This window comes from Leuresthes tenuis, unplaced genomic scaffold (assembly GCF_036924035.1).
Source record: "Leuresthes tenuis unplaced genomic scaffold, fLeuTen1.0.hap1 SCAF_7, whole genome shotgun sequence".
Lineage (NCBI taxonomy): Eukaryota > Metazoa > Chordata > Actinopteri > Atheriniformes > Atherinopsidae > Leuresthes > Leuresthes tenuis.
The window spans coordinates 1466512-1494164 of NW_027325361.1; the positions used below are offsets into that span (position 1 = coordinate 1466512).

Below are 27653 nucleotides of genomic sequence, written 5' to 3' on the forward strand. Positions count from 1 at the left end.
TTCATTCAGAGTTCATTAAGTTCCTGGATGCTGTTGAGCTGTTCGGGTCGACAGATCTGTCCTGTGCTTGTGGACTTTCAACCAACCGTCAGTAAAAGCAGCGACTTTGGTTTTTATTGCCGGCTTTAAACTGCTTAGAGTTGATGTCACTGATTTATGATTCATAGAATTATGTTTATCACCAGATTTAATTTGTGACTGAATCCTTCATCTCACAAAATCTCCCAAAGGAAATGATCCCAAATGTCTTCCATTCTGTTGTGATCGAGTTTTTTTTACTCGTGACAGTTTTTAGACGACATTTAAAGGAGAATTCAACACGTGTTAACTTTTCTTGGACTTTAATCTTTTGAGCAAATATGGCTCAATAATCTGCCGAACCCAAGATAAAAAGAGTGCAGCCAACTTTCATTTCTCAGACAACGCTAACCAACCCAGCCGTGCACGTTTACTTCACTGTGTTTCTGATTCACGGGAAAAGGAGCTCATTGAGTCGAAACTCAGCACCTGAGATAACGTCATTTACAAGGGTTAAACATTATTTATTTTATGGCACTGCCCTAAAAAGCACAGCCTGGATGCATCTTTATTCTTCTGAGTCAACCGAACAATGAGGTGAGTGGCTGCCTTTCATGACATCTGCTGCTTTTTTCTCTTTCTCACTGATTGTAATTGAATTCTCGGTAATATCCCAGTTTATGCAGGTTGTGATGACAGCATACTAAGGCCTTCAAACCAGAACGAGCGCTTTTTAAAGCAGAATCATATTTTTACTTGGTATCAAATAAGAAAGAAGTAAAGTCAAAGAACGCACAAAATAAAACAGGAAGTGAAAGTTCAACGATTTCCTACAAAATAAGGTCAAATAACAACATTAAACAAAACTACTTTCTCTGTATGCTGCATTCACTGCACCTCAGGGGTGAGAAAAGAGAGCTACGAGTCATCTCATTTTCAGCCAATTCAGTACAGAAAAATAATAAGTAGCAGTTTTATGTTTATACACAGGTTAATGGAAATAGTCAAGTGATAACAAGAACATTTTCCGAAGAAATTTTGATGGGTGCCAGTGGAGCTACTGCCCATTGAGAGACAGATGCTGCTGTGTTATCGTATTGGGAGCAGACATAAACCTGTTATAACAGGGCAGCCATCTTGGCTCTGCCCTCATAAGCAGTGGCAGCCGTGTGATTAGTTGCTATGGAGACAGACAGGAGCCCCTCACTTTGTTGCCAACTGACAGTAGGTGACCTTGATGTTCAATACTGATACGTATGCCTCGAACAAACGGTCGCTGTTCGAAAACTGTAAGTAATATCTGAAAAATTCTTGAACCGTGACCGCCAGAAGGGACGTCAGAAGCCACCGGTGTGATTCTTATTCTGCTCTTATTTACAGTATTTTTTTTATGGCAGTTGTAAAAGCAGCTTTGATTTGATGAGGCGACCCGGTTATAATGGCCGGGAATTGCAGCCCAGTGGTCGCTCTCTGCGCTCAGAGGTGATTTCAGAGAAAACCGTGAGGCCGAGCACAATGAGGGTGACTTTGGGTAAAAGAGGACAGAAATACCTACGTTTTGCAGTACGATTTGTCGAGGTGCAGCAGACATTTTGGACGTGAGAGGGATTTGTTTGAGTGATTTTCAAATTCATTTCAAGCTGGTCAAACTACAGTGTGAGACCAGAGTGAGAGACTGATTTTTCCTAAAAATTAAACTGCCGTTGTGTCAAAGTTATACAATATATCAACAAACCCTTTACTTCAGCTAAAGCTGAGGCTTTCCTGCCCTGTTTAAACTTGGAATGATGTCTCTGTGATGAATTACGGCTGAGTTATGAGGCCTCCAAATAGGGCTGTTTTTGTCCCATTACTTACGCATTTTAATGCATTTACATAGGGCCAAAATTCCCAGTTTTTCCCAATTTTTTTTGTCTGTGAATCTCGTCTGACCTGCAACACAAGTAATGCCATCATATAACATACTGTCTGCTTCTTTGTTCCTCCTTATTTCTTCTTCACGAGTAATTATCCGGAAGATGTTATTCTGTTGATGTGATTTGTCATTATTTATGTCCCCAGTGCTGCTAACACTGAGTCCAAACTGGAGTCCAATCTGGAGTCCAAACTGGACGCTCTTGAGTGTCACTTCACCTGGGACCTGAATGCCAGCAGGTCCAGACTTTTCTTCATACGGGACCAGCTGGCGGACATCGGCACAGAGGACGGGTTCAGCTGGCTGGGTCACATTAACAACCTGCAGGGGTTTGTTCATTACCTGCTGGGCTTCCATGAAGAGGCCTGTCGATTCCTCCACAAGGCCACAGAGGCTTTCCGCCAGATTAGGAACACGGTCTCGGACGAGGGTCCCTGGTTGGTGGTGAACTATGGGAATCTGGCTTGGCTGCATCATCATCTGGGACAACAAGCACAGAGTCAAGATTACCTGTTAAAGGTCCAGGACCTGATGAGTAAATACCCGCCTCCGTCCCAGGATGAGCTCCACCCGGAGATCTGCGCTGAGAAGGCCTGGACCCTGATGAAGTTTGACAAAGAAAAGAGGCTGCAGGCTGCAGATTACTTCCAGAGAGCCATCAGGATGAATCCGGACATGGTGGAATGGCAGACCAGCCGGGTCTTGGCATTATCAAATGACTTTAAAGCCAACATCAAAGACCTGAGCGATGACATCCTGGGGAAAATGAAAACTGCCAAAGAACACGATCCAAACAACTTGTACCTGGCTGCCTTCTACCTAGAAGCACGTGCTGCAAAAGGAGAAGAAGTTGAAGAGGATGCATGTGACCTGGCGACAAAGGTTTTACAGAAGTCAGCCGGCACCTTCAGTGGCCTCACCGCATTATTAAGGCTGTACAGAAGGCATATATCCATGGATGAAGCCATTCATTTAGCAGAGGAGGCCCTGGCGAGAGATCCAGAATCCCGTTTTGCGAAGAGATGCGTTGCCATATGCTACAAAAGGAGGATCTTTCATGAGAGAGGCAACTTTGAGTCCAAAGTGATGGACAGAGCAATCAGCCTCTGCAAGGAGGTGATCGCTCTTTATCCTGATTCTTCGTTTGAAATCAAATTAAATCTTGCAGAAATATACGCAAAGTGTAACGTAGCTGAAGCTGACCAGATGTTCGAGGATGTTCTCTCTGCTGCTGCAGATCTGGAGCCTGAAGACAGACAGATGCTTTACAACTGCTATGCAAAACATCTCCATTACAGCCGAAGGCAGAGCCAGAAGTCCATCGAATACCACATGAAGGCAGCTGAGATTCCACAGCCATCGCGCTACCGCTACAACAGCATCAAACAGCTGGAGAAGATTAGAGACGGAAACAGAAACTGGAAGTGTGGAGAAATTAAAGAGTTTCTGGCAAAGCTGCCACACTGAAACCTGAGCTGTCTGGAACAATAATCCAACCCAGAATGATGGGGTTTATAAAAAAGGCCTCGATTAAACCTCTAAACACTGACTGTCAGATTTATTTTAAGGTGGAATTCTGTAATTATGAAGTAGCTTCTAAAGACTTTAAAAGGATGAAAAACTATATCCAATGTGATCTTTGAATAGAAATGTTTCCCTTCCTGGCATCATATCTTATAATGCAATATTCTGATTTATCTTTGTTTTATGTGTAAAATATTTAGAAAGTAAAATAAAAATTAATTTTAAAAGAAGAATACTGACTCCTCTACTACACAACCAAGTAAAATCCCACCACAATAAAAGCGTAAGAGATTCCTTTTTGATTGGCTTGAGCATCCATCAGGATTAATTCTGTCCCGTTAATCTCAGCCAGAGCCGCCAAGATCCTCTTACCGAGCACACTTATGGTGCTTTTCCACCGGGACCGGCTCGGTTTGACTTTTAGGGTTTAAAAGGTACGAGTAAGTGGCTCAGGTCCAATTTTAGCACCTACTCGGCCGGGGTTCTAAGCGAGCTAAATCGAGATGAAAATGCAGGCCGCTGATTGGCCAGGGAGGGACGCCGCCATGCTCGGTAATCAGTCCAGTGTTGTAAAGTACAAAGAAGAAGCTACCAGACCAGCAGACAGTAAGAAAATGTCTGTACAACACAGCGTCAAGTCAAGTCAGTTTATTTATACAGCACATTCAAAAATAAGTGAACCCCACCAAAGTGTTGCACACAACACAGTATAAAAAACTGCAATAACTCACAGTCATTTTACATTTGAAAAGGTGTAAAAGACTCAATTAAACCAAATAACGACAACAGATCTGAACACATTATCAATTCAAACTATTGAAACAAAGCACCTAAAACTTTGTTTTTCCTTAAGAAAGGGACAGAAAGGAGACTTAAAGTTATAAAGGAGACAAGGAGGATAATCTGCTCACGGTGTCGGAGCTGCAACTGAAAAGGGACGATCGGGCCGGCAAACAAACAGCTGCTGATCCGATGACCTTCAAGTGTAACCTGGAGCAGCACAAGGTCCAACAGATAAGACCATTCAAGCCTTTAGAAGCAGTCAGCGGGACTTTAAGGTCGCCCTGGAGATAACGCTGCAAAGACATGTTCAGCTTTACATGTTCTTCAGCAGCTGGGAATATTATTTAGTGCTTAGTCCCAATCCAGATGCCTCTCATCTCATTTCTGATTGGTAGAGGTAAGGTCCCCTTTTCCTTCAGAGATCAATTAGTGCCGGTCTAAGTGCTACATTCTACATACATAGGGGACTGGATAGCATAGTGGTGTGAATGCCACCTTCCATGTGGGAGACCTGGGTTCAAATCCCCTGCATGAAAGGTATTACCTCCAGTAGGGGTCCTTGGGCAAGACCCCCTTACCCCGCCTACCTGTGAGTTGCTTTGGATAAAAGCGTCTGATAAACACATAAACATACATTCTCCAACTGTTTTGCAGCGTCAGTGTGAAGAATATTCCCGTCATCGCTGACATATTTCTTGTGCAACGTTACGATAAAAGCTCGTTTCATTTGTAAGTCGCTTTGGAGAAAAGCGTCTCCTAAATGCATAAACATGAAAGGTTCAACGAGACCCAAAATGGCTGACAGGCACATGAGGTCAGTTTTACACGAGCTGCGATGTGGACACAAGTGAGAAAAGAGTATCACGCAAGCTTTAAACATTAAAGTTGAACCTCAAACTCCAGTTCTTTCCAATGTGGGCCCAAAGTCCCGGACAATAACGCCACGGATGCTTAAACATACAGTGAATAACAAACCACCTCAGTTGCTATGGAAACTATGAGGTTTCTGAACATCAGAACAATGAAAGTTTAAAGAAAAGAAGTCACAAATCTTACTTTTAGATAGCACAGATATGCACAATATTCACCTCTGCATGTTCTGCTAATATTTACCATCTGAATTCTTCTAACTGCATTTTCGCATGATTGGTATATACATTCTGCCTTTTGTCAGCCATGATCAGAGCTGAACTTTTCTGTTTTTGGTGAGAACAATGGAGGGAAAAATGAGCGTGTGGGCAGGGTGTTTCACACCAGCCTTCACCCGTTCTGTTTGTCATCACTTCCCTCCACATCTAGCCACTTTCCTTTCATTTACCACGTCTTACAAGAGTACAGTTTCTCAGCTGAGTGAGTTCTCATGTGGACAGTCAAACCCCTTTTATAAGTGAAACTTTTCCAACAGATGTGGCAGGAGTACGGCCTCTCACCTGTGTGAGTTCTCACGTGGTCAGTCAGAGTTCCACTATGCCTGAAACTTTTACCGCATGTTTTACAAAAATACGGCTTTTCACCCGTGTGAATTCTCATGTGGAGTCTCAAAATATCTCTTCGAGTGAAACCTCTCCCACATATTTTACAAAACCACAAGCCCTCCCCGGTGTGGATCCTCGAATGAACCTTTAAGGTCGACACGTGGCTGAATCTTTTCCCACAGGCATTGCAAATGTACGGCTTCTCATTTGTGTGGGACACATAATGTTTCTTCATCTTAGATTTACACCGAAAATTTTTCCCAAAAAAGTCACATTTTATAAACTTTTTGGTGGTGTTGGAAACACGCTGACTCTCTGAAGTTTGAGAGCCGTCGACGTGGTCAGCGTGACTTCTGTTACCGGGACGTGCTTTCATTAGCTTCTTCACAGCATCTTGAGTGGATTTCTGCCGGGTTGCTTCCTCATCTTGCCTCTCAGCTGCAGCAGCGTTCTGAGACAGCGGCTGATCCATGTTTGGTTCTGGTTCACTGTCCTCACTGTCCTCACTGTCCTCATAAGGAGTGACCATACAAGCATCGATCTCTGGCTTCAGGACAAACTCTTCTTCTTCTTCTTGACTGATACAGAGATCCTCCTGCTCCACTTTAATCTGTGGAGGTGCTGGTTCCCCTCGGTCCAGACTGGAGTTCCTCTTCTTCTTACAGAGCGGCTCATTAGTCACAACTTCTTCATCACTACAAATGTAATGCTTTGGGAGTTCTGGAAGGAGAGGAGGACACAACAATAAGGTTAATGATGTGATTATACAGTATGTCCTCAGCACAGCCAGGATTTCTTTGTGTTGGCTGAGTCAACACAACAGGCTCGACAGCAGTGGTTCTGGACTTCAGCCAGAAAACTGTTAGCTGTAGGAACTAGCCTGCTGAGTCAGTTTACCATGACGGGAATCAGAACACCCAGGCTCCTGCCGTCATCCAGCTCGCCTTGAATTCGACCTCATATTACCTCTCCACAAGTGCTGGGCCCACTGGAAGGCGACATCTTGTTGCTTCTTTGGGCCGAGCCCCAGAATCCGAGGCACTCACCGGTTCCCTTTTCTGGGTGAGGAGACTTTTCTAAAATGAGGCTGCTCCATCAAGGTCTTTGAGTCACTCTCAGTCTGACTGCTCTCCTTTGCCATTGGAGACCCTACCAGGGGCTCACACCCCCAATGACAGTATAATACCGTATAATTGCAAAACATCGCCGGTTAAGGTACGATTACAAAACAACGTCGGTTACGGTAGAATTACAAAACATCGCCGTTTACGGTACGATTACAAAACATCACCGGTTAAGGTAGAATTACAAAACATCGCCGGTTACGGTACGATTACAAAACATCGCCGGTTAGGGTACGATTATAAAACATCGCCGGTTACGGTACGATTACAAAACATCGCCGGTTACGGTACGATTACAAAACATCGCCGGTTACGGTACGATTACAAAACATCGCCGGTTACGGTATAATTATAAAACATCGCTGGTTACGGTATAATTATAAAACATCGCCGGTTACGGTATAATTACAAAACATCGCCGGTTACGGTACGATTATAAAACATGTCCCACTTCCTCTCCAGTTTAGAATACAACCCTCAGGGGTTATTAATTCATTTTATAAATTTTACGTCTTTCATATAGGTCCAACTGGGAGGAGGCCCGGGGAAGAACCAGAACTCACTGGAGGGATCATATATCCCATCTGGCCCGGGAACACCTCAGGATCCTCCAGGAGGAGCTGGAGAGGGATGTCTGGGTTTCCCTCCTGGATCTGTTGGTTCTGACCTCAGATAAGAGGAAGATGATGGGTGTTTGCTGTCATGACCGCTGCGCATAAAGCTGTGAAACTCTGAACTTTAGCAGGAGTAATTTCAGCTCTGTCACTGAACCATGTCTTAAAAAAAAATAAAAGTGAATTTTCATTGATTTAATATTCTCAACATTCCTTTGATGGACTGGCGACCCGTCCAGGGTGTACGCCGCTTCCCGCCAAAGGGCAACTGGGATAAGCTCCATAAAGGCTCCAGTGAGTATAGAAAATGGTTGGATGGACGAATACTCTGCTAAAAAAGACCTAAAGACCTCTTATTTGTGCTAGTTCTGATATCAGCAGTGTCAAACTGTTGCTGAACGGAACAAAAGGCAGCCGACATCCAAAGAAGAGCTTTGGGATGTCCTTCAAGAAGCCTGGAGAACTATTCCTGAAGACTCCTTAAAGAAATGACAGAAAGCTTGTCTCAGAGGGTTCAGGCTGTGCTGGAGAATAAAGGAGCTCAGACCAGAGATTCACTTTAAAGCTGCTGAGAACTGATAAAAAAAACTCAGTTTTTGCCTCAGATTCTGGGTTTATGTTCATGTTTCAGTGAATCTCTGCAGCTGCTTCCTGTTTTATTGGAACTATCCAGGATCAGGACTGAACTGCAGTTACTTCTTTGGTTAGTTGCTCACATTAAAGTCCGCATTCAGTTTAAATTGTGCAAATATAAACTGTCAAATATTAAACTGACATAATTTGTTATCTAAATGTCATTGAGACAAAAATTCTTCCTCCGTCCATGATTCCGTTTTCATTCAGTGCGCGTGCACAGAGGAGGGTCTGAATCACTGCGCTGAACCGATCCCAGATCAGATTAGTTATATCCCTGTGTGAGTTCAATCAGCCCATCAGTGTTTCATACCTATTGTGGGGAGGTTTATTCGGGGTTTCCAGGTGATATCCAGCAGTCTGCGCTGACGGTCGATCTCTTCCTCGTACTGGACGATGGTTTTCTCAAACTCTGAGAATATTTCCTCAGCAGCAGCAGTTAGTCGCTGGCTGATAAACTCTCTCAGATGCAGAACTGAAGACATTGTTAATTCACACACTGAGATATTCAGCAAACACTACACAACAAAGTTGATTCTGCTAACGCTTTCAGCTAACTTCCGCCGGAAGGCTATTCTTCTTCGTTGTTCTTTTTTACAGTCGCACTACCGCCATCTACTGGAATTAATTCATTCCTACAGTTCGCACCCCTAGACACTGTCAAGTCTTTGTTCCAATCATGTTATGTTTACAATAAAGCGACCTTTTGTCCAAGACGAATAGTCGTTTCTCCAACTTCCACTTGTGAAATTATTCTTTCTCTTCCTCTTTATCAGGCTGCCCACCTTAGAACTGCTGGCAAAAGGCTTTATCCTCAGTTATGAACTAGTAGAGCACAGTAAATCCAATCGTATTTTCTATTGAACCCATCTAGAAACAGCTCCGATTATAAACCAGAGCCCGGTGGAAATCTGTTCTGAGTTTAAATTGTGACCGTTTAGGCATTCTGTGCCTTCAGTTCTTCGTCTGGTTCACTCGCTTGACAATATTTTAAAGAGATGACAGAAAAAAATGATCAAGTTGAACTTTGTTTGCCAGGAAACTGAATTCCTCACAGTGTGAATACTTCAGAATTGATTGTTTTGCTCCCCATGTTAAGGATTTCATGCATTTAAATATAATCTACAGACACATCTGCTATTGTTCATCTGAGACTGCATCAACCGCATTTTACAACCTGGTACAGACCAAATGATTTAGTATGTCGACACATAAAGACTTGTAATTGGAGTAGGGTTTACAATCTATTTTACATTATCTTAATTTTGCATTTACACCCATTCCATCTGAACAGGCTGCCGTGTATACGAGTTATTTTCAACACCAAGTGAACACACTTTCAGTCGTCTCTCGGCTTGCACTAACATACTTAATTTGATATGTTTTTAAAGCATGTTGTTATGTGCAAATATTACCAACCCACTTTGGGTCAAACTGTTCTGCTGATCAGAATTTTTCAAGCTAAATTTGTTAGTGATCAAGAAAAATGGTTCATTATATTCTGTCAGAAAATACAAATGAGAAGCAAAACTAAATTTCTTTCAGAATATAAGAATATAAGAACAGCTGTTACCTCAATCATTTTGTTTCTCAGAGACAAAATATACATTTTAAGGGCTATTATGAAACCACATTAAAAAAGTAAAACGCTTGTTGGAGACTTCAGTCTAATGAAACTACACAGAATCAACAGTTTCCCTGTTAGAGCTCAATCTGTGTTGGAAGTGCAACACAGCGGTGGGGATGTTCCTGCTTTGCAGCAGTGAATCCATTCTGGGTTTAAGTTGTACATAAAGTTCGATCACTCTGGCACAATGAGGACAGTTTAATTAAACCTGTTGGTTTCCTGGCACAGTCCACGTGTTCTTGATAAAACTGAGGTCTGAACTTTGAGGAAGGACAAAAGCTTAAAGTCTGAGTAAAGCATAAAAATCAGCGCCATGACAGCAAAAAGGATGATTAGCCAGTCAGCTAAACACAAATAAGCATAGTGGCGATTATCAATCACAGCGCAGAGCATCTGCTTCCTGCTGTAGCCCGCTAACATCAACCATGTGGCATTGGCTCCACAAAACTGCACTTCAACCTGTTTGATATTAGTTTAGTAAACTATTTACAGTCTGTAACAACCATGGAACAAGATTTCTAACTCGGCCCTTGAATCCACCAAGTACACGTGTGAGTTTCTGAGCTGGTTAACGCCTGCAGCGTCGTGTTTAAACTCACCTGTTTGTCATCATCTGGATCCATCTTCTTTAAGCAGCTCACCACCAAATTACCCACAAGGCCACTTTCTTAAAAGGGAATGATGGTAAATTACGAGTACATGAGTGTATTCTGATTGAAAATATTTAATTCAGAAAGATGTTCAACAGAATACAAAATTCAATAAATTTGTATTTAAATGTGACTAATTCAACAAAGTCAGATTAAAATGAATGAAATATAATTTAAATATAATGTGGAGAACTGGCGACCTGTCCAGGGTGTACCCCGCCTTTCGCCCGATGACTGCTGGGATAGGCTCCAGCCCACCCGCTACCCGATTAACAGATTGACGGTATAGAAGATGGATGGATGGATATAATGTGGAATGCACTTTCAGTCTGAAGCTCCTGATCAGTGTGGATCATGACTGAACTTCCTCTGGTGGATCTTAAATGTAACACTGAAACTATTCTCACTCATTACAAAGTTATAGCTCTTCATCTGTGTGCGTTCTCATGTGGGCAACCAAACTTTCCCCTCTTTTGTATCTTTTACCACACTTTTTACAAAAATAAGGCTTTTCACCTGTGTGGCTTCTCATGTGGCCAGTTAAATGGTGACTAACAGAGAATCTTTTCCCACAAACATCACAGGAATAACTCTTCTCACCTGTGTGGGTTCTCGTGTGGACTAACAAACTGTAACTTCTTTTAAATCGCTTGCCACACATCTCACATGGATATGGCTTCTCACCCGTGTGGCTTCTCATGTGGATGGTCAAAGTACCATTCTGAGCGAAACTTTTCCCACAGATCTCACAGGAATACAGCTTCTCACCTGTGTGGGTTCTTGTGTGGACCAACAAGGTTTCGCTCCTTCGAAAGTTTTTGCCACACATTTCACAAGAATACGGCTTCTCGTCTGTGTGAGCTCTCATGTGGGCAGTCAAATGATTGCTCTGATTGAAACTTTTACCGCATATTTTGCATGAATACGGTTTCTCACCTGTGTGGATTCTGTGATGTTTCTTCAGTCCAGATTTAAACCTAATTTCTTTGCTACAAATGTTACATTTAACAGACTTTTTACCTGTGCCAGTGTTACAGTGACTCTCCGACATGGGAGAGTTGTCTACACTGTCAGTGTCATTTAGGTTTCCGTGAGCCAACTTATTTGGCTCTGACTCTTCATGTCTACCTGATCCAGAGTCTTCTTTCTGATCTTCTTCCTGATCTGAGCTCTCAGCCACAGATGAGTTCTGGAAGAACAGCTGGGCACTGTTTGTTTCTGAGTCATTGTAGTTGCTTTCCACAATATTAGGAGTCACCATAAAGATATCAGATTCCTGCTTAATATCAGGCTGTTCTTCCTCCTGGCTGATGCAGGGTTCTTCCTGTTCCTCTTTAATCTGTGAAGGTTCTGCTTCCTCCTGGTCCACAGTGGATTTATTTCCCTGGTTACAAAGCTGCTGGTCAGAGAGAACCTCTTCCTCCTTAAAGGCCTGTGGCAGCGTGGACTCTGTGAGGGAAAAGGAACATAAAAGAGGTTATGGTTGCGTATCTCAGCTTTTAAAAAGTCAAAGTACTTCAAGTACTTCAAATCACGATCCTGTGCTCCTTCTTTAATATCCTATTATCTAATTAGTGTTTGATTTACCCTTTTAATTTCATCTCACGTTTGATGAAGGCCAGAAAGACTAAATATATTCTTAAAAAGCTGTTAGGTCGCCTGGGTTATAGGAATCAAGTCAGTTCCTCTAGAAACTTCAAACACCGCAGTGATTCTACATTAGTGTCCCATACCTGCTGTGTGTGAGCTCAATCAGTCCATCAGTGTTTCATACCTATTGTGGGGAGGTTTATTCGGGGTTTCCAGGTGATATCCAGCTGTCTGCGCTGACGGTCGATCTCTTCCTCGTACTGGACGATGGTTTTCTCAAACTCTGTGAATATTTCTTCAGCAGCAGCAGTTAGTCGCTGGCTGATAAACTCTCTCAAATGCAGAATTAAAGACATTGTTGCTGCTCACACTCAGATATTCAGCTCAAATACGACAAGACGAGGAGGAACTCCTGTTTGGGGAGACGATGACGCTGTCAACATCTCGCTTACTTCCGCCAGGTGTAACCCCGTGAAATTCTTCTTCTTTCCAGGTTTCTTGGCGGTCACATTACCGCCACCAACTGGATTGGAGTCTGAAATAGGATAAAACAGAAAAAAATAAAAATTATACTGTACCCTCACAGCTGGGATAGGCTCCAGGCCCCCTGACATCCTGAAATGGTTTAAACGGGTATAGAACTGGATGGATTAAAGGATAGGTGGCTGGGAATATAGAAATGGATTGATGGGTGGGTGTAAAACTGGATGGATGATGGATGGATGGATGGATGGGTGTAGAACTGGATGGATGATGGGTGGGAAGGTATAGAAATGACTGAAAAAAAAACCATTCAGGCACGTTTAGAGTTTACAACAAGACTCTGAATATTTATTTAAAAAATAAAATCACAAAGATAGATACAACAGTCCCATAGAGCCATGACAATGAGCAGATGGGCCCGGTCAAGAGAACATGGGTCGTGGAACATGTTCCCGTCCGCCACCAGAGCCACCGAAGGTTAACAAACACAGAAAGGACCACAATTAATGAGCAATTACAATATCACCGAAATGCACAAAAAACGTGACAGAAAAGGCTGAAAGCTGGGTTTGGTGTTGGATTCATCAGGTGTCCTGGTTGCTGAGAGAACCCTGTTTGACCCATATCCAACAGGAAATCAACAGCCAAGAATTAAAGTTTTGTTCCAGAGATATCATAACAGCAACTCTATGGATCATCTTGATTTTATTATAAAGTTGAGTTTCCTGTAAAAGTTCAGAGTGGCTCAGGCCTTTGATACAAATGAAAACCGGACTGAATATTACCGTTGGACCCCTCTTAAGACACTGCAGTTGTAAATAAATTCTTATAATTGGTCAGCGTTAAATCAAAAAATTCTACTGTTAAGCTACAAAAAGTCTTTCTCAGATAATTCTTCACCAAAAATATTTCAGGACTGCAGATTTTCATCTGTGTGAGTACTCATATGTTCAGTCCAAGCACCTCTACGTCTGAAACTTCTACCACATATTTGACAGGAATACGGTTTCTCGTCTGTGTGGGTTATCATGTGGTCAGTCAAAGTACCCCGATGCCTGAAACTTTTACCGCATATTTGACATGAATACGGTTTTTCACCTGTGTGAGTTCTCATGTGGGTTAACAAATTAGTACTTTAACTGAAACCTTTACCGCACATTTCACAGATATATGGCTTCTCGTGTGTGTGAGTTCTCATGTGGACTGCCAAAGTACCACTGTGTCTGAAACTTTTACCGCATATTTGACATGAATATGGTTTTTCACCTGTGTGAGTTCTCATGTGGGTTAACAAATTAGTACTTTAATTGCAACCTTTACCGCACATTTCACAGATATATGGCTTCTCGTGTGTGTGAGTTCTCATGTGGACTGCCAAAGTACCACTGTGTCTGAAACTTTTACCGCATATTTGACACGAATACGGTTTTTCACCTGTGTGAGTTCTCATGTGGGTTAACAAATTAGTACTTTAACTGAAACCTTTACCGCACATTTCACAGATATATGGCTTCTCGTGTGTGTGAGTTCTCATGTGGACTGCCAAAGTACCACTGAGTCTGAAACTTTTACCGCATATTTGACATGAATACAGTTTTTCACCTGTGTGAGTTCTCATGTGGGTTAAGAAATTAGTACTTTAACTGAAACCTTTACCGCACATTTCACAGATATATGGTTTCTTGTGTGTGTGAGTTGTCATGTGGACTGCCAAAGTACCACTGTGTCTGAAACTTTTACCGCATATTTGACATGAAAGCGGTTTTTCACCTGTGTGAGTTCTCATGTGGGTTAAGAAATTAGTAATTTAACTGAAACCTTTACCGCACATTTCACAGATATATGGTTTCTCGTGTGTGTGAGTTTTCATGTGGACTGCCAAAGTACCACTGTGTCTGAAACTTTTACCGCATATTTGACATGAAAATGGTTTTTCACCTGTGTGAGCTCTCATGTGGGTTAACAAATTAGTACTTTAATTGAAACCTTTACCGCACATTTCACAGATATATGGCTTCTCGTGTGTGTGAGTTCTCATGTGGACTGCCAAAGTACCACTGTGTCTGAAACTTTTACCGCATATTTGACATGAATATGGTTTTTCACCTGTATGAGTTCTCTTGTGCGTTTTCAGGTGCGATAACTCTTTGAATTTTTTCCCACATTTGCTGCATTGGAAATACTCACCTGTGAGTTCTCATGTGGACATACAAACTACCAGTTTGAGCAAAACTTGCTCCACATATTTTGCTAGAATGTGGCTTCTCACCTGTGTGGATTCATGATAGTAAATTACATGTAAATGAGTGTATTTGGATTGAAAATATTTAATTCAGAAAGTTATTCAACAGATGACAAAATTCAATACATTTATTTAAATATGACTGATTCAACAAAGTCAGATTAAAATGAATGAAATATAATTTAATGATATAATGTGGAATGCACTTTCAGTCTGAAGCTCCTGATCAGTGTGGATCATGACTGAACTTCCTCTGATGGATCTTAAATGTAACACTGAACCTATTCTCACTCATTACAAAGTTACAGCTCTTCGTCTGTGTGCGTTCTCATGTGGGCAACCAAACTTTGCCCTCTTTTGTATCTTTTACCACACTTTTTACAAAAATAAGGCTTTTCACCTGTGTGGGTTCTTGTGTGGACTAACAAAGTGTAACTTCTTTTAAATCGTTTTCCACACATCTCACAAGGATATGGCTTCTCACCCGTGTGGCTTCTCATGTGGCCAGTTAAATGGTGACTAACAGAGAATCTTTTCCCACAGATCTCACAGGAATAACTCTTCTCACCGGTGTGGGTTCTCATGTGGATCAACAAGGTTTCGCTCCTTCGAAAGTTTTTGCCACATATTTCACAGGAATACGGCTTCTCACCTGTGTGAACTCTCATGTGGGAAGTCAAATGATTATTCTGAATGAAACGTTTACCACAAGTTTTGCATGAATACGGTTTCTCACCTGTGTGAGCTCTCATGTGGGCAGTCAAATGATTGCTCTGATTGAAACTTTTACCGCATATTTTGCATGAATACGGTTTCTCACCTGTGTGGATTCTGTGATGTATCTTCAGTCCAGATTTAAACCTAATTTCTTTGCTACAAATGTTACATTTAACAGACTTTTTACCTGTGCCAGTGTTACAGTGACTCTCCGACATGGGAGAGTTGTCTACACTGTCAGTGTCATTTAGTTTTCCGTGAGCCAACTTATTTGGCACTGACTCTTCATGTCTACCTGATCCAGAGTCTTCTTTCTGATCTGGGCTCTCAGCCACAGATGAGTTCTGGAAGAACAGCTGGGCACTGTTTGTTTCTGAGTCATTGTAGTTGCTTTCCACAATATTAGGAGTCACCATAAAGATATCAGACTCCTGCTTAATATCAGGCTGTTCTTCCTCCTGGCTGATGCAGGGTTCTTCCTGTTCCTCTTTAATCTGTGAAGGTTCTGCTTCCTCCTGGTCCAAAGTGGATTTATTTCCCTGGTTACAAAGCTGCTGGTCAGAGAGAACCTCTTCCTCCTTAAAGGCCTGTGGCAGCGTGGACTCTGTGAGGGAAAAGGAACATAAAAGAGGTTATGGTTGCGTATCTCAGCTTTTAAAAAGTCAACCGTGAGCACTAATAGACGAGTAAGAAAGAACTTTTAGTTTCAGATGTTCTAAAGAAAAGCCTGCATGTCACTGGCAGCCACAGAGTCCACCCTGCTTCTCACCCAATAGGAGCTGCAGCAGGTTTGGAAAATGGATGGAAGTATCCGCAGCTGTTTCTGGAGAATATTTACTGAACATCTGGAGCTGCAGACGCACATCCCAGATGAGTCCTGGAGCAGTTTTACTCCATCTGACTTTAAACTCACGATGTTTTCCATAAGGTCAAAGAGAAGAGGTTAAGGAAAGCCTGTTTTTATTATTTCACTGGACCCAAAGTTCTGGAGTCTTGTGGTTTGTTCCAGCGCTGCGGATCAATGCTCTGATTAATTTCTGACTTTATTGTGTCTTTTGAATGCAGCATTCTTTGGCTTTTTCACATCCCACCTACTGAAGCCAACAGAAATTATATGAATAACTTAATTATGTTATAGGCTAAATCTCACACTCCCAAATCCAAGCCTTCATTTCTATCTTTTCAAATAAAAAACCAAATCATATTTCAAAACCATTCAATATACTCCGAACTAATCTAAGTACTTCAAATCCCGATCCTGTGCTCCTTCTTTAATATCCTAGTATCTAGTTAGTGTTTGATTTACCCTTTTAATTTCATCTCACGTTTGATGAAGGCCAGAAAGACTAAATATATTCTTAAAAAGCTGTTAGGTCTTCTGGGTTATAGGAATCAAGTCAGTTCCTCTAGAAACTTCAAACACCGCAGTGATTCTACATTAGTGTCCCATACCTGCTGTGTGTGAGTTCAATCAGCCCATCAGTGTTTCATACCTGCTGTGGGGAGGTTTATTCGGGGTTTCCAGGTGATATCCAGCAGTCTGCGCTGACGGTCGATCTCTTCCTCGTACTGGACGATGGTTTTCTCAAACTCTGTGAATATTTCCTCAGCAGCAGCAGTTAGTCGCTGGCTGATAAACTCTCTCAGATGCTGAGCTGAAGACATCGTTGCTGCTCACTCTCAGATATTCAGCTCAGACACGACAAGACGAGGAGGAACTCCTGTCTGGGGAGACGACAGTGTTGCCAGGTGGGAAATGTAGTATTATTGTAACAGAGACATAAAATTATCGTATTTTGAGGGAAATTATCGCACACCCGTCATAACCAAAATCACAAGTCTATTGATGCGCTTTAGTCACTCTTGTGTTGAACAGGCACTTACGGCTTTGCATCAGCAGGTGCGTTCGGCTAAATGTCCCCGAAAACAAAGACGAGTGGAACTGAGGAGCCAAATCATGAGGCCTGGAGGCCACCTGCTGTTAGGAACCTCTGAGACAAACGCAGCACGTTGCTCACATAGAAAAGCACGATCGGCCTGAAACTTGTGACATGGAAATGGAAATGCCTTCAGGGTTCACAAAAAAATCCGACAGACAGTTGCGACAGACTGATTACATCCACACATTCACAGAATGGTCAAATTTTTGTATATTTGGCCTTTTTTTGTGATTATTGATCGTACATCGTTCACAGGGCAAAATGATCGTACAAATACGATCATTTTCGTACACCTGGCAACACTGTCGCTTACTTCCGCCTGGTGTACCACCATAAAATTCTTCTTCTTTCCAGGCTTTACATTCACATTACCGCCACCAACTGGATTGGAGTCTGAAACAGGATATAACAGAGAAAAAAATATATACTGTACCCTCACAGCTGGGATAGGCTCCAGCACCCCTGACATCCTGAAAAGGATTAAAAGGGTATAGAACTGGATGGATGATAGATGGATGGATGGATGAATGGGTGGGTATAGAAATGGCTGAAAAAAACCCCCATTCAGGCACGTTTAGAGTTTACAACAAGACTCTGAATATTTATTTAAAAAATAAAATCACAAAGATAAATACAACAGTCCCATAGAGCCATGACAATGAGCAGATGGGCCCGGTCCAGAGTCAGGAGAACATGTTCCCGTAGGCCACCAGAGCCGCCGAAGGTTAACAAACACAGAAAGGACCACAATTAATGAGCAATTACAATATCACCAAAATGCACAAAAAAACGTGACAGAAAAGGCTGAAAGCTGGGTTTGGTGTTGGATTCATCAGGTGTGCTGGTTGCTGACAGAACCCAATCTGACCCATATCCAACAGGAAATCAACAGCCAAGAATAGAAAGTTTTGCTCCAGAGATATCATAACAGCAACTCTATGGATAATCTTGATTTTATTATAAAGTTGAGTTTCCTGTAAATATACTGAAAATGTTTCTAACAGTTCCTGAACAGAACAGTGGAGCTGACCCATCAGAACAGACTGGACTTCTCAGGACAGGAATGTCATCCCTAGTTTTGGGTTATACAGGGAAACATTTAAATATGCATAAGAAAATGAGCACTCCTCCAGCCACTTTATAGAAACTTTACATTTCTTTCTTACAGTACTCCTGTACTGACTTTGAAGCTCGTTAGAATTGTACAAACTCTGTTTTTACGTTATACAGCGTATTCCCATTTATGTTTGCACGATTCAATGAATCACTGCAGCTGTTTCCTGTTTTCCTGACATGATATGAAAAAAGTTCAGAGTGGCTCAGGCCTTTGATACAAATGAAAACCGGACTGAATATTACCATTGGACCCCTCTTAAGACACTGCAGGTGTTAATAAATTCTTATAATTGGTCAGCGTTAAATCTAAAAACTCTACTGTTAAGTTGCACAAAGTCTTTCTCAGATAATTCTTCACCAAAAATACTTCAGGACTGCAGATTTTCATCTGTGTGAGTACTCATATGTTCAGTCCAAGCACCTCTACGTCTGAAACTTCTACCACATATTTGACAGGAATACGGTTTCTCGTCTGTGTGGGTTATCATGTGGTCAGTCAAAGTACCCCGATGCCTGAAACTTTTACCGCATATTTGACATGAATACGGTTTTTCACCTGTGTGAGTTCTCATGTGGGTTAACAAATTAGTACTTTGATTGAAACCTTTACCACACATTTCACAGGTATATGGCTTCTCGTGTGTGTGAGTTCTCATGTGGACTGTCAAAGTACCACTGTGTCTGAAACTTTTACCGCATATTTGACATGAATATGGTTTTTCACCTGTGTGAGTTCTCTTGTGCGTTTTCAGGTGCGATAACTCTTTGAATTTTTTCCCACATGTGCTGCATTGGAAATACTCACCTGTGTGAGTTCTCATGTGGACATACAAACTACCAGTTTGAGCAAAACTTGCTCCACATATTTCACAAGAATATGGCTTCTCACCTGTGTGGATTCTGTAATGTGTCTTAATTTGGTGCTTATGTTTAAATGTTTTTCCACAAACATCACACTGAATAGGTTTTTTACCTGTGTCAGTATTACACTGACTCTTTGGTATAGCAGCACTGTTAACATTGTAACTGTGGAAAAACTCTGCATTTCTAGCTGATCCTGGCACTTCATGCCTCCTTTCCTGTTGAGTTTGGTTCTCAGCTCCAGGAAAGTCTTGAAAAAGTAGATTGTTTCTGTTTTGTTCTGGTTCACTGTGGTCACTTTCATCAAAATTAACAGTCACCATGAAGGTATCAGTCTCCTCCTTCAGCACAAGCTGCTCGCCCTCCTGACTGGTGCTGAGTTCCTCCTGCTCCTCTTTAATCTGTGGAAGTTCTGGTTCCTCTTGGTCCAGACTGGGATTTTTCTCCTGGCTACAGAGTGATTGGTCAGCAAGAACCTCCTCCTCCTTACAGTCCAGTTGCTGTGGGAGGTCTGGAGAGAATGAAAAACACAAGAAAAATTATAATAATGGAATTAAACGACAATATAATTGGTTTGGGAAATATCTGGACAGAGGTTAAGGATCAAGTTATTTCAAATGTCAAATTATTCAAATTTTTCCACAGTTTGAACAGCCAAATATGTGTGTGGTAGTATATTTTAGTGAAAACTGCGTATCATCCAACCTTCTGCTTTCTGCACGACATCATTGAGAAGCACACAGCTGAAGGTTTACAGGACGCCTTGCTTGACCTTTATTCAGAGCCTTCAGTTGCTTATTAACAAGCAAGTAGTTACTGTCCAAGCTCAACTTGATCCTTTAACCGGACCAGCGTCCTTATCCCAGTATACCTGCCCAGCAGCAGAATCCAGTTATTAAAACCTTCCAGACATCCTGCTGCCTCTAACCTCCTCTGTGGGAGGTCATGGTCCATGTAAGTCCAGCTGAATTCTCTGCTCAGACGCTGTCTTTAAGCTACTTTAACGGTGATTCTGTCAGATGAGGCTGTGGTTATAAAATCAGGATTTTATTAGAGCAGAGCGACAGTCTGGAAATGCTTTAAGTGAGCTGACACGTAGTCTTAATGGGCTAATTTCTGTCCCAGTTTCTGACAAAAGAAACGATCGAAGTTTGGAGCACGAACAGAGCATCTGGGACCATCTGGGACCATCTGAGTGTTTCCATGCAGGAGGGATTCAAACCCAGCTGGATCATCTGGGTGTGTTGGTCCGGTTTGAGAAGCTGGATTTCTGTCAGACTAACATGTTTACATGTGTTTTAAAGTCTGATTTTGATTAAATTAACATAATTATTTGGGTTTGTAATTTATCTACTGCCTGTTATGCAGCAGGGCTACACTGCACTGAGCATCCATCAATTTTCCATCAATAGCATTAGTAATAGTAACCATTTAAAATGGAAAAATCCAGTTTTTTACAGAAACCATCCATCGGTTTATTTTTCAGGAAAAAAAATCAACACATTTAAGTATTTTTTTATTTAAGTATCAGCTCCTTAAAGTGAGCGGAGTATTTGTGGAGACATTTGAACAGAAATTAGGCCCCATTTGTCCAACATATTAAACAATAAATGCGTTTCTGATCCAGCAGCTTTCCTTTATAAACTGTCTCTGATCAGGAGGAGGTCTCACTCTGAGGCGATGACACGAACCGAGAACTCAGTCTGAACTCAGAGTTGATGATAAACTCATGAAAAGTCACAGATTATAATGAACCAACCATCACCGAAAGATTCCCAGCTGCTGGCTCTTCAGCAGATGATTATAAAGTACCAACTCTGGTCTCTAATGGGTGATTATGAACAAAAATACGGCGGTCGGGTCGTTTCTGAATTCTTCCTGTTTTAACAACCAGGTCATTTTTATGAACAGGTAAAGTGTTACCTGAAGAACTCTATCCACGCGTGAGCTCAATCAGCCCATCACGGTGTCCCATACCTGCTGTGTGGGAGTTTATTCGGGGTTTCCAGGTGATATCCAGCAGTCTGCGCTGACGGTCGATCTCTTCCTCGTACTGGACGATGGTTTTCTCAAACTCTGAGAATATTTCTTCAGCAGCAGCAGTTAGTCGCTGGCTGATAAACTCTCTCAGATGCTGAGCTGAAGACATCGTTGCTGCTCACTCTCAGATATTCAGCTCAGACACCAAAACAAACTAGCAGGCGACTCCAAACGGAAGCTAAGCTAACGCTACTAGCCTTTCTCTGTATTGTTCACGTACACCGGATGTCGTACTTTGAAGTTCCGTCGAAAACACAGATTTAACTTTTAGTTCCATCCTGACCACAAGCATCTTCTCTTTTTCTATCATAAAAGAATACATATTTAACTCAATCTGCATCAGTTAAGAAAGTGAAAAGGTTAAAATTGTTAATTTCATAAGATACTTTGTTGAAAACTGTTGAAGTAAAGATGCACATGCTCATGTAAAATCTGGGATTATTGCCGAATCCTCGTGGACCAACAAACCACGATGAAGCCGTTTTCAGGCCACGCAATGCAGAAATCAATGCTAAATTAATCTAAAACTGGGTTCAGAACACAGGTAGCCCTTTTCTCATTTAGCGTTGTCATTTCTGGATGCTATGTTGGAGACTGATAAAAGTATGGCTACGATATGTCTTTCACCCGTTAGAACGACCGTTATCATTTTTAAATAATTAATATTGGAGAATATGGATGAAACATGACAGTGTGAGCAACAAGAACAAGGAGTCTGAGGGTAGCTTTTGAGTTTATTAAACTTAACACGTTTACAACATGTTCACTGAACAGTCAACTTTATAAAGTTTGCACCTTTGTTACATTAGAGAGCAAATATGTTAAGTACAAGTTTCAGGTCAAGACTACTTTTGTTTAGATTTGATGATAATTGATCAATAAATTAGGATTCATTGCTTAAATATTGGCTCAAGCCCTATCTTTGTTTTCATTACATATTTCATTAACCCCATGAAATGCACTTAAGCACATGCACATAAAGCACAAAAAGGCAATATATCAGTCGTATAGTTTCAACCTGAAACGTTAGAGTTGTGAGTTAATAGTTAATAACTGATGTTATAAACATGTTCAGTAAAATCAAAACATATTTTAACCATGACTAAGACATCTGTGAACCACTTATGTGATTTAACCAGATTCCATGACAGCTGTGAGTCGATTTAAAATGAATGTTGTTGAAGAAGATTCTGCATATTCAGCACTTTGAACATAAAAAGCTTTATAACTATGTGAATACTGTTTTAGAACGACTGCTTCTCACTGATGTGGGTGCTCATGTGGAGTGTCAGAGTGCTTCTATGTCTGAAAATTTTGTCACATAATTCACAAGAATACGGCTTCTCACCTGTGTGAGTTCTCATGTGGACGGTTAAAACGCTCCTTTGAGCAAAACTTTTATCACAAATTACGCAGGCGTAAGGCTTCTCACCGGTGTGGATTCTTATGTGGGCGGTCAAATTACCTTTATGTGAAAAACTTTTCCCGCAAGTTTCACATGAATACGATTTCTCACCCGTGTGGGTCCTGATGTGAGCAGTCAGAGTGCTGCTATGCCTAAAACCTTTCCCACATGTTTCACAGGAATACAGCTTATTTTCCGTGTGAGTCGCCATGTGGTCATTCAAGTCACTACTCTGAGAGAAACCTTTCCCACAAGTTTTGCAAGAAAACAGCTTATCATCTGTGTGAGTTGTCAAGTGAATATTTAACTGTCGAAACTGAGAGAAACTTGTTCCGCATGTTTTGCACAGATATGGTTTCTCACCAGTGTGTGTTCTTAAGTGAACGTTCAAGGCTGATGTGTGACCAAATCTTTTCCCACAGAAATTACAAGAATATGGCTTCTCACCTGTGTGGACTCTGGAATGTCTCTTCATTTTGCATCTAAACTCAAAGGCTTTTCCACAAAAGTCGCATTTTATACACTTTTTACCCATATCAGTATTAGACTGACTCTGTGTCTTGGTAGAGTTGTTCACATTGTTACTGTGACTTCTTTTTCTGTGATATCCATTATTTGCCTTCAGCTCAGCTGCTGCAGTCGACCCAGAGTCTTCGTGCTGGCCTCCTTCCTGATCTCGGTTCTTCGCTACAGAAGAATTCGGAGAGACGAGCACGTCACTGTTAGTTTTTGGTTCACTGTCATCATTTTCATCATAAGTAGGAGTAACCATAAAGGTGTCCGTCTCCTGTTTCAGTACAAGCTGCTCTTCCTTCTGACTTGTGCAAAGTTCCTCCTGTTCCTCTTTAATCTGTGGTGGGTCTGGTTCCTCCTGGTCCAGATGGGAATCCTTCTCCTGGTTACAGAGCTGCTGGTCAGCAGCATCCTCCTCCTTATACACAAAATGTTGAGGGAGGTCTGAAGAGACAAAGAGACACAAGAAAAACTTTATAAAGATGATGCCGTATAAATATCAGCAGTTTGAGATAAGATAAAAACATACTTGGATCTGGCATCCTTAACCGAGTCATTAAAACGTGATTAAAGTAATTTTAAATGGGCACAAAGGACATGTAACCTTATAGATTTCAGTTTGATAATACAGTCATTATTGCTGAGGCCCCATGGCTCCATCAGCCTCACGACTGCAGCATGACCAAAGTTATACCAGAGTCATAGACGCCCTATTTGTTCGCTCAGGATCTTCAATGCCTTTATGACCTCCTTCTGCACAGGAAACTATTCTAAATGAGAGGAAAGGAGATGTTTCTGTCCCACGATTCGCTGCAGCCGTTATATTCAAAGCAACAGTTGGTCAAACTATGATTCCAGCAAAATAATGATGCAGGAGGGTAAGTATGACCAAACCTGTGCAAAGTATTTAACATGTTTGGCTTTTCTGTTCTGTCTTACATTCCCAACCATATGTACATTTGTGTAAATTGCTGTTTTATGGTGTCATGAGACAATGAAACAAAAAAAACAGCTACAGCTCAGACCTACAGCTAACAGCTACAGTTCACAGCTACAGCTCAGACCTACAGCTAACAGCTACAGTTCACAGCTACAGCTCAGACCTACAGCTAACAGCTACAGCTAACACCTACAGCTCAGACCTACAGCTAACAGCTATAGCTCAGACCTACAACTCACAGCTACAGCTAACAGCTACAGCTCACACCAACAGCTACAGCTCAGACCTACAGCTCAGACCTACAGCTAACAGCTACAGCTCACACCAACAGCTACAGCTCAGACCTACAGCTAACAGCTACAGCTAACACCTACAGCTCAGACCTACAGCTAACAGCTATAGTTCAGACCTACAACTCACAGCTACAGCTAACAGCTACAGCTCACACCAACAGCTACAGCTCAGACCTACAGCTAACAGCTACAGCTCACACCAACAGCTACAGCTCAGACCTACAATTCACAGCTACAGCTAACAGCTACAGCTCAGACCTACAGCTCACAGCTACAACTAACAGCTGTGCTCAGACCTACAGCTCAGACCTAGAGTTTACCCACGCTTCCCCCTTATGACCCTTCCCTGAACCCCACCCCCTCCTGGGCCCTGGGCAAAGCATTCGTTATCTCCTCCTTAATGTATTCCCATATAAATAGCCTGGTAGATGGTGTAAAATGGTGTGATTACACCATAAACAGGATTGGTAAATCAAATACGCCAGAGAAGCTAAATGTACTGCTCACACTCACACTATGTTTTACATGGAGTTAGAACAAATGGAAGAAAATAAAGCGTCATTTAGAAACATAAAGGTTAGATTTTATTAGACACACAGAGTTCCATTTGCTTTGCAGCATCTGTTGGGGCAGCAGATTCAGAGCCTGAGACCCAAAGAAACTGAACAAACTGGCTCTGGAGCTTCTTCATGTAACAGAAACCCTTCACATAATGGACAATACTGCCCACCCTCTACTTAACATAGTGTTGAAACAATGTGTGTTCAGTCAGAGGCTTCCTCAGGCCCATTTCTAACAGCAGCAATTTTATTTATTAATGACAGGTTATTTGGTAGGTACTGATAAAATTGACACAGATGAGCTGGAAACAGCAACACCATGAAGCTATCAGGGTTTGTAGTGAATGCTGACTCAGTTAAATTCATTATAAGACTCTAACGGATAATTACAACAGGATACCCAGAATAAAAATGAACATATTACATTTAAAATGTAGATAGGAGTACGGATCTGTGCAGATTCCAGCTGGTCCAAAGTTTCATTGACGTCTGAGCAAACGATGCATCACAAAATGTAATTTTACCATCACCAGATTCAGCTGCTCTGCTGCAGCTTTACAATTTATTTATGCATTTACAGAGGCCATTTAAACCTTTAAACTTTATCTAAATAAAATTAAAACGTGATAGTGATTCTATCCAAACCTTTCACATGTAAAGACACTTAATAACCAAACACAATGACAGCCTATGATCAGGATCATTTCCCAAATAAAGTTTGTTTTTCCTTTAATTTCTGGTTAATATGCTCCAGTCTCTTCCAAAAAAAAATAATAAAGGAAACACTGAAGCTCTTTTTCATTACTTAGCAGTTTGGATACTTCTGGGTTATTTAATCCAGCCCATCACAGTGTTTCATACCTATTGTGGGGAGGTTTATTCGGGGTTTCCAGGTGATATCCAGCAGTCTGCGCTGGCGGTCGATCTCTTCCTCGTACTGGACGATGGTTTTCTCAAACTCTGTGAATATTTCTTCAGCAGCAGCAGTTAGTCGCTGGCTGATAAACTCTCTCAGATGCTGAGCTGAAGACATCGTTGCTGCTCACACTCAGATATTCAGCTCAGACACCACAGCGAGGCTGACACTGCTAACGCTTTCAGCTGAATTCCCACGGATAGCAGCCCGAATAGAGTTCCGGCAGAAACAGTGAATTCCCTTTTGTTCCGCCTTCAACTCCTTAAAAGCTTGTTTCGTTGCAGCTGGTGTGAGTCGAGATGTTTTTTTTTTTTTTTTAAATTTATACAGATTCAAAGACAACATTCTAAATAGACAACACATTCTGTAAAGTTCTTCTTAATTTTAATATTAATGCTTCTGCATGTCATGGGAGAAGTTGACATTAAATTTGACTCTTCTCAGAGTTGGAAATTGAAACCAGATAAGAAAATACCCGGTACTGGGTATCCATGAAAGATTTTACATTAATCTTATCAATCTCTAAATGTGCACCCATACAAATACTTGGAAGAGAGCTATTTAGATATGAATTTAAAAAAAAGATATGAATATGAATACAAAATCTAACATTTATAGTTTTACATGTTCAGGATAAAAAGATATTTGTTTTCAAAACATTAGAACCAAACTAGTAACTGATTAGAAACAAAATTAATAAGAGGAACTGGCAATGATCAGTTTCAAAAGATTCCCAACCTTCAACTCATGGAGCTGGTTGAGGGCAGCATATGTGACCATGAGTGGCATTGCACCGAGACGATCCATGGCACCAAATACTGACTGTGTCCTGTAAAAGTTTGCTTCTGCTCAGTTTCCCAAAAATACAGTGCTATAAAAATACTCCTTTAAAGTGAGAAAACACATCCAGTAAAAAAAATTCAATGGAAATGTTGCAGTTTAACACACACATGAAAAAAAAAAAAGTTTAATTGGACACATCTCAGAAAGAACGACATTTAATAAACTCCCATGATGTGTGTTGAAGAACAGTAAAAGGGTGCTTTAAGTCTGAACAGTTTACTTTTAACTTGAACAAATTGTTTTGCTTCCTCATCTATTTTTCCTGAAGATGTTTTAGGACTATAACTGCAGCTGTGTAAGTTCTGATGTGGAAATTCAATGTCTTGCTATGTCTGAAACTTTTACCGCATATTTTACAACGATACAGTTTCTTAACTGAGTTTTCAAGTACCTGTTCAGTTTTGAAATGTATTGAAAACTTTTCCCTGATGTGCTACTGGGTAAGATCTTTCACCAGTGTGATTTTTCATGTGGAAAACCAAGTGACAACTTCGAGTGAAACTTTTACCACATATTTTACAGAGGTAAGGCTTCTCACCTGTGTGCATTCTCATGTGGGCATTCAAACCACTACTCTGAGTAAAACATTTTCCACATATGTCGCAAGCATATGGCTTCTCACCAGTGTGAGTTCTAAGATGGTCAGTCAAATGATGACTGAGACGGAAACTTCTACTGCATACTTTACAAGTATATGGCTTCTCACTTGTGTGAGTTCTCCAGTGCCTTCGCAGTTGTACTTGCCCTTTAAAGGTTTTCCCACATGTGTTACAAGGGAAAATCTCTCCTGCGTGAGCTCTTATGTGGAGATTGAAACTGTAACTTTGAGAG

General features: G+C 41.4%; 4 protein-coding genes across 4 annotated transcripts; 1 reads left to right on the top strand and 3 right to left on the bottom strand.

The window, feature by feature from the left end:
• Positions 1-360: 360 nt before the first annotated feature.
• LOC140311245 (interferon-induced protein with tetratricopeptide repeats 1-like) lies at positions 361-3651 on the top strand. Its single transcript, XM_072388636.1, has 2 exons — positions 361-615; positions 2080-3651. The coding sequence occupies exons 1-2, from the start codon at positions 611-613 to the stop codon at positions 3398-3400; spliced, it is 1326 nt and encodes a 441-aa protein (XP_072244737.1). The 5' UTR covers positions 361-610; the 3' UTR covers positions 3401-3651.
• A 453-nt stretch (positions 3652-4104) lies between these two features.
• LOC140311474 (uncharacterized) lies at positions 4105-8638 on the bottom strand. Its single transcript, XM_072388853.1, has 2 exons — positions 8400-8638; positions 4105-6435 (listed from the first exon to the last, which is right to left on the bottom strand). The coding sequence occupies exons 1-2, from the start codon at positions 8569-8571 to the stop codon at positions 5555-5557; spliced, it is 1053 nt and encodes a 350-aa protein (XP_072244954.1). The 5' UTR covers positions 8572-8638; the 3' UTR covers positions 4105-5554.
• Positions 8639-10548: 1910 nt separating this feature from the next.
• LOC140311471 (uncharacterized) lies at positions 10549-12392 on the bottom strand. Its single transcript, XM_072388851.1, has 2 exons — positions 12138-12392; positions 10549-11812 (listed from the first exon to the last, which is right to left on the bottom strand). The coding sequence occupies exons 1-2, from the start codon at positions 12307-12309 to the stop codon at positions 10782-10784; spliced, it is 1203 nt and encodes a 400-aa protein (XP_072244952.1). The 5' UTR covers positions 12310-12392; the 3' UTR covers positions 10549-10781.
• Positions 12393-14884: 2492 nt separating this feature from the next.
• On the bottom strand, positions 14885-26140 carry LOC140311385 (uncharacterized). Its single transcript, XM_072388762.1, has 8 exons — positions 25925-26140; positions 22604-23714; positions 21636-21655; positions 21290-21466; positions 18827-19823; positions 17371-17438; positions 16889-17068; positions 14885-15999 (listed from the first exon to the last, which is right to left on the bottom strand). Exons 1-8 carry the CDS (start codon positions 26094-26096, stop codon positions 14981-14983), a joined length of 3744 nt encoding a protein of 1247 aa, XP_072244863.1. The 5' UTR covers positions 26097-26140; the 3' UTR covers positions 14885-14980.
• Positions 26141-27653: the final 1513 nt, after the last annotated feature.

Excerpts from the sequence above, each read along its gene's own strand:
- LOC140311474 (XM_072388853.1), bottom strand. The coding sequence starts at position 8,571 with ATGTCTTCAGTTCTGCATCTGAGAGAGTTTATCAGCCAGCGACTAACT. Across the intron at positions 6,436-8,399 it reads AATAAACCTCCCCACAATAG|AACTCCCAAAGCATTACATT; the intron begins GTATGAAACACT and ends CTCTCCTTCCAG.
- LOC140311471 (XM_072388851.1), bottom strand. The coding sequence starts at position 12,309 with ATGTCTTTAATTCTGCATTTGAGAGAGTTTATCAGCCAGCGACTAACT. Across the intron at positions 11,813-12,137 it reads AATAAACCTCCCCACAATAG|AGTCCACGCTGCCACAGGCC; the intron begins GTATGAAACACT and ends TTTCCCTCACAG.
- LOC140311385 (XM_072388762.1), bottom strand. The coding sequence starts at position 26,096 with ATGTCTTCAGCTCAGCATCTGAGAGAGTTTATCAGCCAGCGACTAACT. Across the intron at positions 17,439-18,826 it reads CACACAGATGAAAATCTGCA|TTTCAGGCCGATCGTGCTTT; the intron begins GTCCTGAAGTAT and ends CCATGTCACAAG. Across the intron at positions 17,069-17,370 it reads TCAGAGGTTCCTAACAGCAG|CAGCAACGATGTCTTCAGCT; the intron begins GTGGCCTCCAGG and ends TCTGAGAGTGAG.